We start from the raw sequence: 15,858 nt of genomic DNA, 5'->3' as shown, positions 1-15,858 counted from the left end.
TGCTATGTTCATTTAGACATAAATGTTGTATGTTCTACAGTGATTCTGCCTAGCCTCCAGGAATATTCATGGAAAATGACTCCTTCAGCCCAGGGCAGCTCTTACCAGTACTATTAGAGTTACTTGCAATAATGTAGGTAGAAACCGAAGTGCACAGAGATGACTCTTTGGCCTAGGGCAAAGACAGTCTTCTCTGTGTTCCCTGAGTATGCAGGGTCTGAGGCTCTGGGTCTGAGGCTGTCTAGTCTCATCAGCCAAAATGATTTCCCTTTATGTAAGACCGCTGATACATGGAGACATTAGAAAAAGCCTCGATTTGGGCAGAGACACAAAATATGAGTGACTTGTGGGCAGGTTTCCACACATCAGCTGAGCAACAGGAGGTGACCCTGTTCATGAAAGGGTGACCCCTTTCATTCTTAGCCCATAGCAGGTACAAGGGTAACATGACTCACCTGAGAAAGAGAGTCGGACTATTCTGCATTCATCAGCTCAGCTAACGATTAGCAGTGTATCAAGCTGTGGTGACTTACCGCGTGCCTGATCCCTAGGACATCTCGTTCAATTTTGGCATGGTTCAAACCAACATTTCCATTTTTCAGGCCGTGCAAACTCTATGGCTTCAATGAAGCTGAAGAAAGAGCATAAAATGAAATGAGGTGGAGAAGGAAACCCATGTTTCTTTTCAATTGTGCTTGACATATCATTTCCTTTTTTTTAATCAATGGCCAATTTTTAAAGCAATTGACTGTCATTTTGTACTAAGCTTGCCTTTGAAACAAAGATTTATCCCCGGTTTAACTTTCCACTGCTTTGAGTTTCTCTTAAAAGGCTGAGCTGGCCAAAAAAAAAAAGGGGGGGGGGAGGAAAAAAACAGGGTGAAGAGTATGAAAACACAGAGCCTTTTGTCTGTGCCTTGCGTGGCCGTTTCGTTCTCTGGGCTGTTCCATGAAGAGCGACTGTGAACAGGATGTGTTAACAAGTATTTCTTTATATCTGATAGCCATCTTTTTTTCTCTCCATCTGTATCTGTGCTCTTTGTTGCCATATTCTGTAGAAACACTTTAAGCAATGTCCATGGCTCTAGCTTAGAAAAAACAAGGAGGAATCACTTCTACAGGAGTGACCACGGGACTGAGGGCTTTTTAGGACGCAAATAACAAAAGAAGGGAAATGACCCTTCGTAAAACATTTGAATGAACCGAAGTTAAGACTGGAACAGTATCAAGAAGAGCTGGGCTCCAGTCCCAGCTTTGCCACAGCTTTGTTTTTTTTGCACAGCACCAGGCGCTTCCCTTCATTGCTCACTGTGTCGGTTCTCCCAGTTGTCAAATGGTGATTTCTGCAGAGCCTCTCATCATATATATGTGTTGCTAGCTGATAAAAGCTCCTCCAGTTATGGCTTTTCACTGGGTGTTAGTGCCCTTGGGCTTCAAATGAGTCTCTAGGACTTCCTAATTATAGTACAAAAGAAAAAGTGTTAATAAATTATAATAGGCAATACCAACACAAGGCCTTTTGTAATCTCACAAAACACCTAGTAAGAACTTGGAGAATTCATCATTGAACATCCTATTTCAGAATCACTGTTGGGCTCAAAGATGATTACACTTTATAAATAATATTAGTTTTGGTTTGAACTAGACCTGGGTGCATTCCAGGCTTGTTACTGCAGCAACGAGAGGACGATAACTCTGTTTTACAGTCCTGATCTGGATGAAGCACCATGGTCTGATAAGAGCCTCAGACAGACACACCAGTATTTGGATGCATCTGTACATCCAGCTCTTACTGTCTCCCCTCATCTCTAAATGTTCCAGCTGTGCTTTACCATTTTAAAAGCCTGTTTCTTTTCCTATTTCTTGACCTAGGGCAAGAACATACCTGAATAGAGGAATGGACTGATTATTTTTGGCAAAGAGTCAGAGCTTGTCACATAGATTTTACTAGGAATCCACCTTGACATCGTTTACTGGTGGAATCTCATCTAAAGGACACAGAGTGCACTTTTTTATACGTCAGCCAATTCAAACTGAAAAAGATAAGCAAACCCTGTTTGTCTGCTCTTCCACTTGTGAGGCATACAGTAAGTGGAGCTACAAGGAAAGACCAGTACATGGACAGAACCTAGAATAAGGAGAAATAGCCATCTAAGTACCTGCCATGAAGCAGAGATGAAGCACTGGAGTAAGCTTTCAGTCAACAGGACAGAAATGTCTGAGTGGGGAGAAGTCAGAAAGATCAGCAAGAGGATTGTAATTACTGAACTATGCCTTTTCTGGGTTTTGACCCAACCTATGACCTTTAAAACAGCAGCCCTGACAGCGAGTATCTCATATGCTTTGGAGTGTAACTGAAGGCTCTAATTGTCTCACAGTGTGATGAGCTTTGTAGAGTTATACTTGAATTATGCAGAACTCATTGTAATTATGTAAAATGCTGTCTGCAGGCCAAAAAATGACCACAAAAGTAGTTTTGCCATTCCATATGGAGGGAATGGCAGCAGGAGGGAAGAAAATCATTGGAAGAATGAATACCTGGGCAATTCTTCAGCTGGTATGAATTTGCATCGTTTCCCTAGCCTCTAGGGATTTGTGAGTTCAGGGCAGCAAGCAAGTGCTTAAGGTATATATTTCAAAATAAAATAAAGTGTTGCTTGGTTATCCTCTTACAGGGGTCTCCACTCACTTTAAAAAAAAAAAAAAAAAAAAGTTGAAGAGTTCTACTTTATTGTTGCTCATTTTTACTTTTGTTTGGTTTTCTTCAGAGAAGTCAGCTAGTGGTACTGCTGAAGAACAGAATGCTGGAATCAACAGATTTGGTATGGCATGGCAATTTCTTTCTGTATATTTCAAGATACTAAAAAGAATTGCTCATCTCATTAAGGACTTGTAGGCTTTCACTTGCTCCAAAATAGAGAGATGATTGCTGTATACTTGTGGTGGAAGGGGTGACCAAACAAATTGCAAGCATCCTGAATATTTAAAAGCAACAGAGACAAAGAATGAGAATTATGTGGAGTGCATAGATACTAATATAGCATTAAATGGAAATTTTAAAGAGATGCCTTTGCAAGCAGAAGGGAAATGAGTATTGTTGCATCCATAAAATACATGAAGTATTTTCTTTATTTTCTTTGATATATATGTTTAGCTAGCACTCCTTAGGTGACTGCTGTAACCAGTAGGGTCAGTAGTCCATCATTGCTGCTCAGCATGTTTATGTCTCCAAAAGAATGCAATAAAACAAACAAACAAAAGCATTAATTCTGACTTTTTCAATGTAAATGAATCAACAGATGGTTGAGGGGAAAATATGGATGGCTAATTAAAAGGTGAATGAACCTTAGCTGAAAGTAAAAGCCTGTTATGAAGGCCTTATATGGAAATTACAATGATATGTTCTCTGCTTCCAAGATCGCCTCTCAAAAAAAATCTGCTTCCTGCTAGGGAGTTTTCACAGGTTTGGTGGGAGCAGGATCTTTAGAGATGGATTGTATTAGTCCTTTTTCCATGAACAGGATCATGGAGCCTATATCTGGTGTTTTGAAGGTGGGAAAAGAAAGTAAGAAAAATGCAGGCAAGTAATGAACATAGTGCCTTTTTTAATGACAACTATGATTTGGAATTATTTCTTTTTTCCTCAAATATTTTTAAATCTACCACTTTTCCACGCTGTAAGTCTGCTATTGCCCTCACTTTGAATGTATCGCAGGAAATGTTTCTTACAGAATGAACTCCTCCACCACAAGAGTCAAAAGAAGACTGTCTCTTTGTACTGATCTCTATCTCTTTCCAGAATGTCCTAACACATTAGTGTAAAGTAGTTGAAAGTTTGTGGTTTGTGTGTATGTGTGTTTTTTTATTACACTTCTACAGCCTTGCTATTTTCTTATGTTATACCTGCTATTCCATGACAGACTCTTCCCTTCAAAGAGATTTATTGAGATCTTGTCCTAATAGATTATCTGGAAAAATTCCACTTCTTGACTTACAGGATGACATGTCTTGCTTATTTTTCAGGTGCAAAACCAGATAATGCTTAAATAGATATGAAGTAAGAGCCAAGATTAAAAAGTCCTTTCTAAAGCATAATTTCCACTGAAGTCAGAGGAAATTTGTTTGACAATGGCCACAGGTTTTGGCCAACCGTATACTTTCTTCTCGGAAAATATGGTGTATAGCAGGAAACCTTGTGTCATCCTGTTATCAATTTAATTGTTGAATTTCTTGAGAGTGTTCTTTAAGATTGCCATGAATGCTGTAGGAAAAACCTTCAAAGGCTACCCTGCTGTCTTCTGATAACGTCTTCGTTTGTGCCCCCTAGTGCAAGGTGAAAAAGGCTTTGATAAGATACTATGATAATCAAAAAGTCATTAGTTCTTGTACAGTTATTTTTATTGAACCAAAGCTATTGCCTTCAACAATTTTTCGCTGACCCCAAAGCAGGGTTCCAGGGCAGATATCCTGCTGCTCCCTAGGGGATCCTGGCTAGGGATTCCCTCGGTGTCCAAGACTCCAGACCAGTCAACAACAAAGGGATTTTCAGTATGTCTGCTGGTGAAGCTAATCGCTAGGCACCCTCCCTCCAACCAAAGAGCAGAGACCCAAAGACTAGGTCAGCGGTTGACCGTTCTTTGGTAACATAAATGTGGTGTTTGGTTTTTGTATTGGGATTTCTCTCTCTCTCTTTTTTTTTTTTTTAACTTAATTATTCCATGAGGCAAACCAGTGAGTGGAAGTTTCCAGCTCTCTCCAGAGGCAGGTTCCAGTACTGGGGATGGTTAGGAGAGGGACCCAGATGGGGATCCTGCAGGCTACTGGGCTGCTCTTGTGCTAGTCTAGAACGTGGCACCATACAATGAAATGTCCCTGGCTCAGTGCAGGGCTTCCATCACTTTTACTCTCTGAGACACAGCCTTTTCATCAGGCTCCTTATTCCTCAGGTATGCAAAGTGAGGCTGTACCTCCTGCTGGCAGGTTTTCAGAAGGCAGAGTTGCACATGGCGAGTGGGAATCTGCGCTGGGATAGTCCTGTAGTGTGACTTGCTGCCTGACTTCTACTTCTTTACTGGTTTTACAAAGGATTTAATCTGCGCACGTACACATGCCTTCCTGACTTCTTCCACGCACCAAAGCACCAGCCTCTCCATACCATCAAAATGCTCTTAAGACAATGTGGATAATGCAGGCCCAGGAAGAGCAGTTGAGGCATCATCTATTCCCAAGCCCTGGGGATACAATGTAGGGGTATATTTAAAACCTGCTAAGTTAAAGGAGTTCCCCTGTCTGCCTGTCTTCTCCTATGCTATCCAGCAGCTATGTTCCCCCCTGCCTTTAACTGTTCAATGCGATAGTGAAGTTGCAAGGAGAGTTTCAGTTGTCTTGTCAGCTCCTGGCATGTGTGATTACATTTGGCCTGCTCCTATGGAGCATTTTGTTTGGCAACAAAACGAGCACCAAATAAGTCTTATGCTTTGTTGCATTCTCTCCTTTCTTCCCCAGCGAGGTTGCCCTTAGCAGCAGCATGCTGGGCAAATCTCAAGCAAGAAATCTGTGTACTCTTTATTAAATATTGGACAAGTTGATTACACTTTAATCTCTGGATACAGCAAGATTGGTGACTGAATTTATACAAGTGCAATGTCTACAGCAGAGCTATTTCTGCTATAGGTTTGGGGGGCTGGGAAGGGGCGTTATACTTGGTCATTTGCACTTTTCAGGACAGAGGATATCTTCCACCACTGTGAAATCAAACATACTCTGTTTCAGTTGTATAATGACTCATTTGCTTAGTATATACTGACCCTTAGTGGTAAGCTGAGAATTAGATTGCACAGCCAAGTTTCTAATTTTTGCTTTTTTTCTGTGGCCCAACTGTTCAGAAAATGGCAGGAATATTTGCTGTGCATCAGCACAGTCCAGCTATGTAAATAACTGCACTATTGTCTTCAAGAGGCGTAACAGGCATGTTAAAATAATGATGACAGGTGTTATTAGCTCTTCTGAAGGGAGGGCTGTGGGAAGTGGGGGTGTTGAAAGGTTATTCCAAAATGCAAAATGAAAACGCTGGCATTGAGAAGCAATACTCTCCACATAATGAGAAACAAATAAGAACTCAGTATCTGGCACTAACAAACACCTCAAGCTAACTGTGGAATGAGTATTAATTAGGTTTCCAGAATAGCATCTTTCTGAAAAGCAGCTGAGGTGTAATATTGCTCCTTATTAATCAAAGCAATGGGACAATGTGAACTCTGCAAAAAATAAATGGTTTGCAGATGGCTGTGTGCCTCTTTAATAAAGACAGAAGAACACAAGTTACAGCTTTAAATGCCAGAGAGCCTTTCTACATCTTCTCCTTTTCAGAGAGCGATATTTGTGGTTTTCAAGGCAGTGAGGAAAGTGTGTTGGTTTCTTATTACATTTTCCCTGCAGCATAAATTCTATTGATGTGCTTCCCTAATCAGGCTAATTATACTGCCATATGTTGCTCTCATCTTTCTTTTTCTCTCCTAATGGGACATAGATTCTCTCTTTTGAATATGTCATGTGTTTATTACATTTATCAAGGGTTTTAACATTATATGGGTCTTTTAATTGCTTTTTTAAACACTCAGCAGATTGAATATTAAAAACACCATGAAGGTCAATTATAAATAATATTTAAATTGCTCATGCCATTTTTCTCTAATTTGCTAGAAATATTAACTCTGTAGCCCTGATCCAGCACCCATTACTTAACATGAGAACACACATGCATCCCTCAGAACTACTTACATCTGTAATTTAAATCCTCCCAGTTCTACCTAACTATAAGTCACCTTGTGACTAATAGAATAGGGCTCCACAATATTACAAGTATTGCAATACTTGACACAGATATGCTTCCATTAATTCCACTTGTAAACTAATGGAACACTTCAAACAATGAAGGCTAACGTTCATTTCCAAAGGGAAAGAAAAATGTGGTCCTCTCAAAAGACAGAGGTCTCAAAACAAGGAAATATAACATCAATAGTGCAAATAAACATGGTTTAAAGTTGGGTAGTGCCTCATATACAGTCATTAGAACCTCAGAATATCCACAGATGAACTCGACACAGTGACTTGTTGAACTGAACTGAGAGAACTGTACCAGGCTAAAAAGTTTACTTGAAACTAAATAAATAGCGAGTACTTTCCTGTTATTTGATTGTTTGTTCACTGTATTATGATCCTAGTCTCAAAATCTTACTCTAATGAAAGTTATTCTTGCAGATTCAGGATGAAGTTCATCAGGATTAGGCCCTTTATGACAATGAAGTAACTTTATAACTGCAGTCCAGAAAAAAAATGACAACCATCTATTCTCTTTAACTGTGCTCCATTTCAAGGCCCAGATTCCACCTGCCATTTTGATTCTATTGCCTTATTTATGTATAACTTATTACCTCAGATTTGTAAAATATTCTGCACAGGACATTACAAATGTATGAGACCCCTCAACTTAAAGTTCATGTATTAGGTAATTTGTCAGAGGTATGTTCAGCCAAGACATTATCTGTTCAAAACTAGCTATTGAAAAGTTTTCCAACCTATGATCCATATGTAAGAAGGATCATTAACGGTTTTATCAGAATTTTTTTTTATAGGTGATTTCTTTCTTGGCAAAACTTTATTTACCTGCATGCCTTAACTACTTCAATAACTTGCAGTTAACACCAAAGTGTGCTCTTAATTTGCACCTGGTTGAAGGGCTGAGATATACAACAACATCCTCTCACAATATTACCATCCTTGCATTTTGCTTAGTCCTTTTGTGGAGGGCAGCAAGTATTTTGAAGTAAGGTTCAGTTTAAAACCAGTTAAAAATCCCAGTCTTATGAGTGTTCTCACACTTATAACTCTTAGCTCATGAGCTGCCTCTTTGTTTCCATAGGCCTACTAACAAGTCTGCATTTTTTGTAAAACATAAAATTTTCCAGGGCTGTGGGAAATGGGTCTCTCCCCTTAACTTTACTTTCCTGGTATTTATATTTATATCCCAGGGAAATAGTCTAAATGTTTGCCTAAAGTATTTGACACAGGAAGCTCTCTTATCTTTATGTAGGTAGTTATATATTTGCTGTTCATACTTTGCTTTAAACTAGAAGTATTAAATGCTGTTGATAGTCATACTTCCACATCTTTGTTTTCAAGGATGTAATTTTCAAAGACTGATTAAAAATTGGATGCACTTCCCTCAAATCTTTGCTTTAAAAGAAAAGTATGAAATTTTTTTAAAAATTGCAGTAGAAGAATGTTAATCTACTTACATTTTCTTCTCATGTGATGACTGTATAGTCAAAAATACTTAATTTATCTGTTAATTTGAAGTTACTTTTGTCGTAATAGCTGCTTGTTTGACTTCTGGCATATACACAAAACAGCAGAAATCCCTTTCAACAGGTAGCTTAAAATGGATAGCAACCCGAAAAAGGAGCTGCAAAGAATGTGAAATGAACTAGTTGTCTTTCTTTACTTTTGCCACATAATCTGCTAGGATTTGATACAAGTCTAAGTCAATGGGCTTCTTTCAATTTATTTCCAGTTTGAGTTGTATGGGGCCCTCTTTACCCTCTGCTCCACTGAGGTCCCCTGATTAAGTTTAGAGTGTGCCATGGAGCCACCTCTGAAAGTCCTGACTTTCCTGCAGATTACTGCCAATGGGAAAACTCAATGACTCCAACACTGCCAATCCCACAGTAAGGATTTTTGGAGGAAGGGGAAAAAGTGGGGTTTTCTAGTTATGATCCCCTTCATGGAGGGATATCTTGGCAGTAAGGGTTAAGAAGATAAGACTCACCACAAGAAATTGTCTTCAAGAGTGCTATGAGGATACAAGTGAGCTTGCATGGCAGACTAGCACAGTTATGAGAAAAGCATGGAGTGGCAAGCAGGCAAAAGGTTTGTTAACCATTTATGCTCTCACTTTTCAAAAACAATCACACACGCATGAACAAACATGCTTTAGTAAAGCAAACCTGCAACTAACATTCATGAGCTTCACTGTCCTTGCCCTCAAATCAAATTTATTTAGGAATATCATCATAGGAAATACGGACAAGTACAGCAGAATAGAAACACACAGTCATAGGTTGCCTTGTTGGAAGTTAAATAAAAAATACTGGCTAAATCATAACCCATAACAATATTACATAATATATGTCAGATACCTCAAGATAAAAATACAAAATAAAACCTTTGAGGGCTAATCTATAGCTACAGCTCCTCAGTGTGCTTAATGCAGGGATGCATGCCCATAGTGCTGTAGGAGAGATGCATATACAAACAATACTTCTTACGGCTCCATGCAGTGTTCTGGTAGCGCAGCCTTACAGGTTTCAGAGTGAAACTATTGTTCAGGGAGAGGCCTAACAAGAAGCCTTTCTGCCATTTGAATGCTAATTTTGCTCAAGGTTGAAACCTTAAGTAACACATGTTGGTTATATTTGTCTTCTCCATGAAAGTAAATTTCTTCTCATACAAACAACACACTAAGCTTTGGGTCATATCCAGATAAACATTTGCTAAGAATAAAGGAAGAAAGAAATAAAATATAACTGATATTAAAGAAAAACTAAGGACCTTCCTTCTGGTAATTCAATAATGTATACCACAGTAATTAAACTGAATACAAAAGAGCAAGTAGGATTATTTATATGCAAATCACATTTCTATACTAATGACTCAGTTCTGCAGGCACCGAGCACCTCCTGTGTGATCATGAGCCCCTTCCAGCTTCTGCAGGGGCATATCAGGGTGCCTGCTATAATAGTAGGATACTGAGTCCCATACAGGATGCACTGAGTGCTCTGCAGAATGTGTTGTAAATTCTGCTTATGTTTTCAGGAGAAAACTTTTGTGGGGTATGTAAATCACTATGGGACAGAGACAGAAGAAAAAGAAGTCAAGCCCAATTATGGTAAAAATCTGAAACTGAAAATACAATAAAGTCATCAAATTCAGATTGCTCCAGACTTTCAATCTCAATGAGTCATGAATTGCAACACTGAAGAATGCTCTTCAAAAAACAGCTTGTTAAACTATATTTGAAGATATCAATCATTTTTGTTCTTTCCAAAGTTGGTGGGAATTGTAGACACTCAACATAATCTGAAATAAGGTCCTATGTTTTGAAGTGAAAGGCATAAGACCAGAGTTCTCAGATTTTAAACAAGAAAATTTTCCACTGCCACAGCTTTTAGCAATTTACAACTTTTAAAAAAGATCTGATATGACCAACGTTTTTTTTCCTCTTGTCATAATGGCAATAAGACACCAAAAAATGGCTTTTATTTTATTATAAAGGGGAGAAAAAGCCCAACATTCCATAAAAAGATGTAAAGGTGCATGGAGTGATTCAGGCTACTAATGATTCACTCAAACGCTAGCAGAGAATATATAAATTCTTAACTCTTAGCAAAAAATATCAATTGCGTTATAACGTTTATGATACAATTTCATTTGTTAACATTTCATTCGTTAACTGCACTGTACAGAAATTTGTCCATGCTAAATACAAGCCTTGGACCAGATGCACAAAACAATTTAAATGCACTTTTTACATCTTATATGCACAAACATTTTTTAAGTTAAAACTATGCACACTAAATATGCATAGTGTGTATATGGCTTACATATTGAATGACATGAATTCCACGTTTTGGCATGCCCTTATCCCAGAGCAAAGAGCTTGTAATGTTCCCAGTTCAATTTCAATTGCTCACCTGTTAGGAAAGAGGCCACCAATAAGCACAAACACCCAAGTGTCCCTCAGTGTAAGGTGATGGTTTTATCGTTGCTTATTCAACCAAGGTAAAATGCGCCTTTATTGAGGTTGAGTCTGATGCCTGTGTTACCCTTAGCTGTAGTTGGATCCCTGAAGCAGCAGCTGAATCATACGTAGGTCTCAAGTGTACACGGGCCTCTGCATAGAGGGGAATGTCAGCCCCTGGTGAGTCTTGTTCCCAACGGACCATGGCTGATAGCAAAGACTTTTTGGTCAGTGAGGTATTAAACACAGAGTCTGAAAAGGGGGCCTGGGAAAGCAGTGACCCAAGTCAAAGAACAGGGTGGGAGTTTCCGAGGAGGCTCCAAGCGTGGGGAACCGAGGTTGGCTGCTGGCTGCACGCCTCTGAGCGGGTAAGCCAGGAGAGGTCACGCGCGGCTCTGAAGGAAGCGGAGATGAAAGTGGAGTCTCTTTCTGGGCACAGATCAGGCTGGAGGGCTCGTTCTGAGATTTCTTACAGAGGAAGCTGCCTGAGCGCGCTCTTCTCTTGCCTCTCAGAGAAAAACGTTCTGGATGGTGGGTTTTTTGTGTGTGTGATGTGTATATACATATATATATGTGTATATATATGTATTTTTTTTTTTAACAAAACAAATGATTGACAGGATTTTGGTGGATGCAAGTTGTCAGTTTTGCATTTGAGCAAAATCATGGCATAAGGCCTCAGGGTTTCCTTGCAATTCTGTCTGAGAAGCAATAACGTTTTGCTGAAGCGAAGCAATTTATCACGTATTTATGTAGCTAGCTGTCTATGTGCCAGGTTCATGGTAGGGCTGATACCATTGCTGACGTCTTACTAAATAGTACAGGAGACAGTACTGAGAATGTTTTCATCTTAATAGTGAATACTACTTCATTAATTTAAAAGAGAGATTTCAGATACTGATTTTGTTGAAGACGAGCTTTCCTTATGGCAGCCAGAGCAACAGGATAGAGTCATCATTCACATATGCTGATCACTTCCCTGTACAGTTTACATATATTTTTTATTTCCAGATATTTTAAGAAAGCTACCCAGTAGAACTTCAACGTTGTATGCAGCATGGCTGCATGAGCAAGTGTCTGTAACAGTGTTTCCTCTGGACTTTGCATTTCCCCACTGCCAGCAGCAGTGCCACGTAATAGCAAACCAGTGCAGAAAAATGCCACACATTTCTATATATCTCATGCTTAGTTGAAAATGTCTGGTTTCAGTGATGCAATAAAATGAAGTCCAGCTTTGGCTGAAAAAGAATATTTGGCTAGTTTCAGAAAGCAGAATAGAAGCAGAAATAGCAACAACTACAACTGAAATTTTGAGAGTTGTCTAGTGCCTTGAATTACCATCTCAGGTTTTTATGTTTTACAATTTCAATAGTTTTGTCCAATCACTCTCCATAGAACGGTATGATCCAAGAATAAATTGATGGATAACAGCCTCAGAGAGAACAGGGGTAGGAACTGTTACTGCTCTTTTTTTCCTGCAACAGAGTTCAAATGAAAATTTGTAAACATGTGATTTTTACTATTACCTCAAGTATTCAACGCACTGGAACTGAGAATGTTCTATTGTGCAGTTATTTAGCCTGACAATACAAACTGAGACATGTAAAAGGATAGTTATTACTTTCTATTGAACTGAATGGCTTTTTGAGGAGACATAGAAAGTAGGGTGTACTCTGTCCCAATTTTTAAATTTTCTAATAGACCCACAATTGGAGTAGAACAACGGGCATAATAATATCAGTAAGCAAATCCTTATGAAAGTATTAAAAAAAAAAAAAAAAAAGACAAAATTACCTCTCCCGCCTGAAATGTCAGAAGCTTTTAAGAAACAGCAAATCTAGTTGCGTATCAGTGCGGGTTTTTGCTCAGTGGCTTTTACTATATCTTCTGGTTTCTTACAGTGCTTAGGCTCACCTGGAAGACAGATAAATGTTATTGGGAACTGGAGTGAGGAAGTTAATCAAGTAAATAGAACCTGTACAGCCTAAGACCGACAGGAATTCTTTCCCCTTCTTTCTAAGGCTAAAATGGGGTTTCGGTCACTGCTCTCTTTCAGCAGAGTAAACATGGGATTGAGTTAAGTAATCATTATGATTTATTCATAAGGCAAAAGATAGAATGAAAGCGGTTGATCACAGCATAAAATTAAAATGTGACATTTACATGAGTAAATGTTAATAAAGTTTTTTTTTTTAATCTTCCAACTTACTGAAAGTCAAAATGCACCTTCTATAAAGAAGTACTGTTTAAATCCTCTTCACTGGAGGCATCATTCAAATTAGGGGAAAGTTTCTCTTAGATAATGAAAGATGCCAATGTCAAGTTCTAATTTAGTCAGAGAAGAGAAATGAAACTGTGTGACACAAGTAGCTTTCAAACTGAGCCATAGAATACGACTTTCAAACCTCCAATCATAGTATTAAGCTGTTACTTAAAATATTCCTGGAGTAATTTGGAATCATGTGAACAGCTGAGAAAATTATAAAACGATTAGTGGTAGTCTGCATGGGGGGAACGTAACAAGCTTACAGCATTATTTACTAACTATATAGTAGTTGCTCAGTTTTAACCAACTGACCAAATGTTCTCACCAGTGGCTACTAATGCTAAATTTAAATGTGGTAAAAGGGAAAGCACAGAAGACTGAAAAGTAGGGAAGATGAGCAGGAAGGAGGGGAAAGGTTGAAAACAAAAACCTAAGTAGAAGGGAGAGGCTTCTGAATGACAAACAAACAAAGAGATACTGCAGTACAAGTAGCTGAAGAAGAAAGTAGAGGATGTGTAATCTGAAAGGAAAACAGAAAGACAGTGAGTTGCAGTTGAAGAGACCAACAGTTTAAAAAGAGAGAGGGAAGAGAGGAAAAGAATGCGGAAAGAAGAAAATTAATAGCCATAAATTCACCTTGGCATCACTGTAAACAAGAATAATTGTAACACTGATATATTCCCCCCCCATCTCAGTCCCATGTTGCCTTCTGTTCTGAACGCTGGCCATCAGCAGATGGGCTGCATTCCCCTAAATTAACATCCTTCTTGCTTCCTTTTTTTTAAAGGTGGTTATAGTGTGGGTAGATGACAGACACCTCATTCTCTGAAGGATTTTGAAGTCTCAGAATTGGACTAATATGAATTAGAACAAAAATTTCTCCAGATCTTCCAGCCTACAATTGTTTTTGGAAGGATTTAGCCAAACTTTTATTATTATCCATAACAACAAAAAAAAAAGGGTGGGGGTATTAAAGTAAAATCTATTGATTTAAATATTTAATTTTTATACCTAGAGCGGCTAGCAGGGTTTTAGGAGGAGGAGAAGAGAGGTTTATGAAGCTTCTGTTTACAAGGTCTTGACACATTTAATCTGCATGAAAACTAAATATTGACTTCTAAACCAGATATAACTTTCTGCAGGTCAGTGCGTAAGTGTTTGTGTGTGATCAACTGTGCCTTCTGAATGGTTGCCAACGGCTTTTATCTTGTCATCCCTGCCCTTTTTATAAGCACATCACTTGCTCTTTTAATACACCCTTTCCTCCCTCCTGACCCGAGGTATGTGGACATATGCGTTCGCTTAGCACCAGGACCCTGAGCTTGTCCTGTTTGGCTATGTACAGTGTGCAAAATGCACGCTAGCAGCTCGGGTAGAGCAGCGGCGTCCCGCGCCGGCTCGGCGTTGCTGTACGTCGCTCCGCGAGGCAGAGGGAAAGACTGCGCGGAGCACCGCGGGGCCGCTGCAAGGCCGAGCAGCAGCTAACGTTGGCGTGGCACAGACGATTACTCAGCGTCACCCGCGTCAACTGGCACGTCACTGCTGTGGGTTTGTCCGCTGCTATTTTACGAGGTTATCCTCCAGAGGCTTTCAGTGACTGACTGCCTTTGAATGCTTTGCATAACTGGATGTGAGGGGAGAGTCCTCTGTTGTCATGCTGAAAGAAGCTCCTGATAATCTGCTTTATCGCAGATTTATTATCTTTCTTACATTTTGATATTAAGGATTAATGTGGCAATCATAATGAGTGAAAAGTTGAAAGTGTGCCTATTAGCATTTTATAAATCATTGCAACATTAAGTTGTTTAATTAAACATAAGCAGTTTTTAAAGTTAATGACCTAGTTAATAAATCACTCGGGAGAAAAGGAAAATCATCACTTTAAAAAAAAAAAATCACCTTATAATAGTTCCACTTAATCTTGTAGCATTTGATTAAATGAGAGCGAGATTATGGAAAGGACAAAGGTATTGTAGGGAAAAGTGGCTTTCAGTCACAACTGCAACTCTCACAATAGAGAATGGTTCTGCATCCATACTAACCGGTACGCAGCGCAGAACAAACCCCGTTAATAAAGTGCGATAGCTTACAAGAACTAAGCCTAGAAGCGGATGCTATACGAGGCTAAGAAAACAGCCTTTTTTTTCTTTTTCTAATGGCAAAGGTCCCTCACAGTACTTCTAAGCAGTCAGAGACGGTTTCCGAGAAGGCAGCTCATCTTCCCTGCGTTTACTCTTGTTTTCCATCTCTGTTACATCGCAATTGCTCACTTACAGAAAATGGATGGGGAGTTAATTTCCTATGTCAGCTGTTTCTATTCTGTCCTTTATAAAAAGCTAAATGCAGAACACTGTGTTGCTTTCCCTCTTACTTTCATGTGTCTATCTATCTCATTTTCCCAGCCTCAGAGAGTCACCAGGTGCTTACTACTTGGTCCAGGGAGAATCAGCAAGCACTCTGAACACCCCTGTTAGCCTTGCACCCTCCTCCCCCAACTCAGTACAGTGCTGCCAGACAGTATAGAGGTAGATAAATTTAGCAACAGCTAGTGCTAATAATGCCCTGACAAATGACTACTGCTTCTTGGAGTAGTTAAATAATTCTAATTTGGAAACCAGGCAAAAAAACATTAAAAACTTGATGTGTATGTTACCTTTTGCTTGCTTGAACATAAAGCTTTCTGCTGGAAGTTGCTGTTATCTCGTGTCATGTCTGACCTCTACCAAAAAAAAGATTTTTGTCTAGGTCTGGCTGGTCATCAACAATGGTGGAAAACAGCGTTGCTGTCTGAAATG

At 39.2% G+C, this 15,858-nt stretch overlaps 1 protein-coding gene across 5 annotated transcripts in view; it reads right to left on the bottom strand.

Annotated features, from left to right (window-relative positions):
* Positions 1–8,976: 8,976 nt before the first annotated feature.
* PDE1A (phosphodiesterase 1A) overlaps positions 8,977–15,858 on the bottom strand; it is a 190,286-nt gene continuing 183,404 nt past the window's right edge. For all 5 annotated transcript variants that reach the window (XM_009676321.2, XM_009676323.2, XM_009676324.2 and 2 more), the window contains 2 exons: positions 12,592–12,711; positions 8,977–12,272 (listed from right to left, as the gene is read on the bottom strand). In XM_009676321.2, coding sequence (XP_009674616.2) covers positions 12,635–12,711 — 77 coding nt within the window. In that variant the 3' untranslated portion in view covers positions 8,977–12,272; positions 12,592–12,634. The remainder of the gene's footprint in view (positions 12,273–12,591; positions 12,712–15,858) is intronic.

The sequence above is a fragment of the Struthio camelus genome, chromosome 6 (genome assembly GCF_040807025.1).
Source record: "Struthio camelus isolate bStrCam1 chromosome 6, bStrCam1.hap1, whole genome shotgun sequence".
Classification (NCBI taxonomy): Eukaryota; Metazoa; Chordata; class Aves; order Struthioniformes; family Struthionidae; genus Struthio; species Struthio camelus.
The sequence above is the reverse complement of the archived record's forward strand: the minus strand, read 5'-3'. Positions and strand labels throughout refer to the sequence as shown.